Source organism: Bison bison, unplaced genomic scaffold (assembly GCF_000754665.1).
Source record: "Bison bison bison isolate TAMUID 2011002044 unplaced genomic scaffold, Bison_UMD1.0 scf7180017864215, whole genome shotgun sequence".
Lineage (NCBI taxonomy): Eukaryota > Metazoa > Chordata > Mammalia > Artiodactyla > Bovidae > Bison > Bison bison.
In genome coordinates, this window is record NW_011494787.1 from 12,155,378 (window position 1) to 12,158,767 (window position 3,390).

At 37.9% G+C, this 3,390-nt stretch overlaps 1 protein-coding gene across 1 annotated transcript in view; it reads right to left on the minus strand.

The window, feature by feature from the left end:
- Positions 1-3,390, minus strand: part of POLQ (polymerase (DNA directed), theta) — a gene marked incomplete at its 5' end in the record, with an annotated part of 107,105 nt that overhangs the window by 82,801 nt on the left and 20,914 nt on the right. Inside the window, one exon of the mRNA XM_010845421.1 lies at positions 2,649-2,861. Coding sequence (XP_010843723.1) covers positions 2,649-2,861 — 213 coding nt within the window. The remainder of the gene's footprint in view (positions 1-2,648; positions 2,862-3,390) is intronic.

Here is a 3,390-nt window from a genome sequence, read left to right on the forward strand (position 1 = left end):
GTTATTGATATTTATCCTGGCAATCTTGATTCCAGCTTGTGCTTCATCCAGCCCAGTGGTTCTCATGATGTACTCTGTAAATAAGTGAAATAAGCAGGGTGACAATATACAGCCTTGATGTATTCCTTTCCCAATTTGGATCCAGTCTGTTGTTCCATGTCCAGTTCTAACTGTTGCTTCTTGACCTGCATACAGATATCTCAGGAGGCAGGTTAGGTGGTCTGGTATTCCCACCTCTTTAAGAACTTTACACAGTTTATTGTGATCCACACAGTCAAAGGCTTTGGCATATACAGCAGATGTTTTTCTGGAACTCTCTTGCTTTTTCAATGATCCAGCGGATGTTGGCAATTTGATCTCTGGTTCCTCTGCCTTTTCTAAAACCAGCTTGAACATCTGGAAGTTCACGGTTCACATACTGTTGAAGCCTGGCTTGAAGAATTTTAAGCATTAATTTGCTAGTGTGTGAGATGAGTGCAATTGTGCTGTAGTTTGAACATTCTTTGGCATCGCCTTTCTTTGGGATTAGAATGAAAACGGACTTTTTCCAATCCTATGGCCACTGCTGAGTTTTCCAAATTTGCTGGCATACTGAGTGCAGCACTTTCACAGCATCATCTTTTAGAATTTGAAACAGCTCAACAAGAATTCCATCACCTCCACTAGCTTTGTTCGTAGTGATGCTCCTAAAGCCCAACTTTTCTTTGCATTCTAGGATGTCTGGCTCTAGGTGAGTGATCACACCACTGTGATTATCTGGGTCAAGAAGATCTTTTTTGTATAGTTCTTCTGTGTATTCTTGCCACCTCTTCTTAAACTCTTCTGCTTCTGTTAGGTCCATACATTTCTGTCCTTTATTGTGCCCATCTTTGCATGAAATGTTCCCTTGGTATCTCTAACTTCCTTGAAGATATCTGTAGTCTTTCCCATTCTATTGTTTTCCTCTATTTTTTTGCATTGATCACTAAGGAAGGCTTTCTTATCTCTCCTTGCTATTCTTTGGAACTCTACATTCAAATGGGTATATCTTTCCTTTTCTCCTTTGTCTTTCGCTTCTCTTCTTTTCTCAGCTATTTGTAAGGCCTCCTCAAACAACCATTTTGCCTTTTTGCATTTCTCTTTCTTGGGGATGGTCCTGATCACTGCCTCCTGTACAATGTCATGAACCTCTGTCCATAGCTCTTCAGGCACTCTATCAGATCTAATCCTTTGAATCTATTTGTCACTTCTATTGTATAACGTAAGGGATTTGATTTAGGTCAAATGTGCATATCTTGTAGCTAAAGTAAGAGACTGAAGCAGGATAAACTTCTTTGGTGACTATAGTAATAGAAATCAATGAGTTACAAGGCTTTTTTAATCAACAAACTTTGATTAAAAGACCAATGGCCCTCAGGGATTATAGATAGATGAATCATTTGCTACTAGGACTGAGACTGATAGTCCACCCTAATAGCCATTCTCTCATTCTTCCTTTGGGCTTCCCTGGTGGCTCAGACGGTAAAGTGTGTGCCTGCAATGCAGGAGACCCAGGTTCGATCCCTGGGTTGGGAAGATCCCCTGGAGAAGGATATGGCAACCCACTCCAGTACTCTTGCCTGGAAAATTTCATGCACAGAGAAGCCTTGTAAGCTACAGCCCATGGGGTCACAAAGAGTCGAACACAACTGAGTGACTTCACTTCACTTCTTCATTCTTCCTTTAATAAAACCCCTAAATGTTAGCTGAACTGATGACCACTCAGCTAGATTATATTCATCAGCTTCCCTGTATCTGGGGACTATAAACATGTGACTACGTTCTGGTCAATTGTATCTAAGAACAAATACTATGTGTAACTTCTGGGAAGTGCCCTTAAAGGGCAGGATGTGCCCATTAAGAGACTGCAGTAGCCATCTTATACCACAAGATAGAAATGCTATTGCTTGAACATGGAAAAACAAACTAAAAGAAAGTGTGACAGAGAACATTCCTCTCAAAGTTCTTAAACATTAGAAGACTCAACAATTTAGTCATACCCAGAATAATATAGCAGGCATGAATATTTGCTGCCGTCTTGATATTTAATTTAAACAAGTCTTTCCCTACTACTTAAGAAATTAAGTTTTATTTACACTGCTGGCAATATTATCACTACTTGCTATACAAAAAATTGAAAATGTGTTTTCAGAGTCAGTACCAATTTAGAAAGAGAAAGAGGGTACATGAAGTTCCTATTTCAAAAGTATGAGAGAGTACTTCCCAGCTCTCAGAATCCCTAAACTCTAATACCAGACAACTAAAAAAATTAATAACCAAAAAAATCAATCCCTTCATTAGCACAAAATAGCAGATGGTACTGGAAATTAAAGGTCATCTTCCAGCTAATGTGATGCCATCTGATAAACATAATACTGAATCATTTCACTGTATATAACACAAAAGAAAATCTTCTAACAAAGATTTTTTTACATTACTAGAAAAACCAATAGTTGACGATATGAAGATTTTAAGTTATACTCTATATAAATAGTAAGTAAATCCAAAAGGTGACCTTTAGTTTTGGATAACAAAGAAATATAACATGATGAGAAATAGGTTGCTATTCAATTTCAAGTAGACTGACACTATCCTTCAGCAACACTATCATAGAATTCAAACTCACTTACCTACTGTGTCTACGCCTTTCCTGCCAGCACGACCAACCATCTGCTTATAAGAAAGAATATCTAGAAGTCTACCACTGAAAATAGGAGTGCGAATGATTACACGACGTGCAGGTAAATTCACACCAGATGACAGAGTAGAAGTTGCTGCCAAGACTCGAATCTGACCTTGACGGAAGGCTCCTTCAATGATATCTCTCTCCTCAAAAGTAAGACCTAAAAAAAGAAATTATAATAGCATATATTTATAAACATATGAGGAAAACATTACACTTGATCACTTACAAATTGATCTGAGAATCTAATATAACCTTGTAAAGATTTTTTAAGCTACTGTTATGACTGTAAACAAAGAAGTAATCACAGTCTGCCAACCCTAGTACAGTTCTATCTCCTTCTAGATCAGGGGCTGTCAAACTTTATCTGTAAATATTTTAGATTTTGCAGGACAGATGATCTCCGTTGCAACTAATCAACTCTGCCACTGTCACATGGAACAGCCGTAAAACAAATGGGCAAGACTGTATTCCAATAAAACTTTATTTACAAAAACAGCTGGATTTGACTAGCAGACTGTAGTTTGCTAAAACCTGCTCTAGAAAAGAACACCCTGAAGGTACAGACATGCTTTACTCAAGACAGTATCTAACAGTGTATCCAACACAGTGGTCAGGCACATAAATAAATATCTGAAGGACAAATACCTGAGTAAAAGAAAAACAGCAAACAGAATATACACTTATCT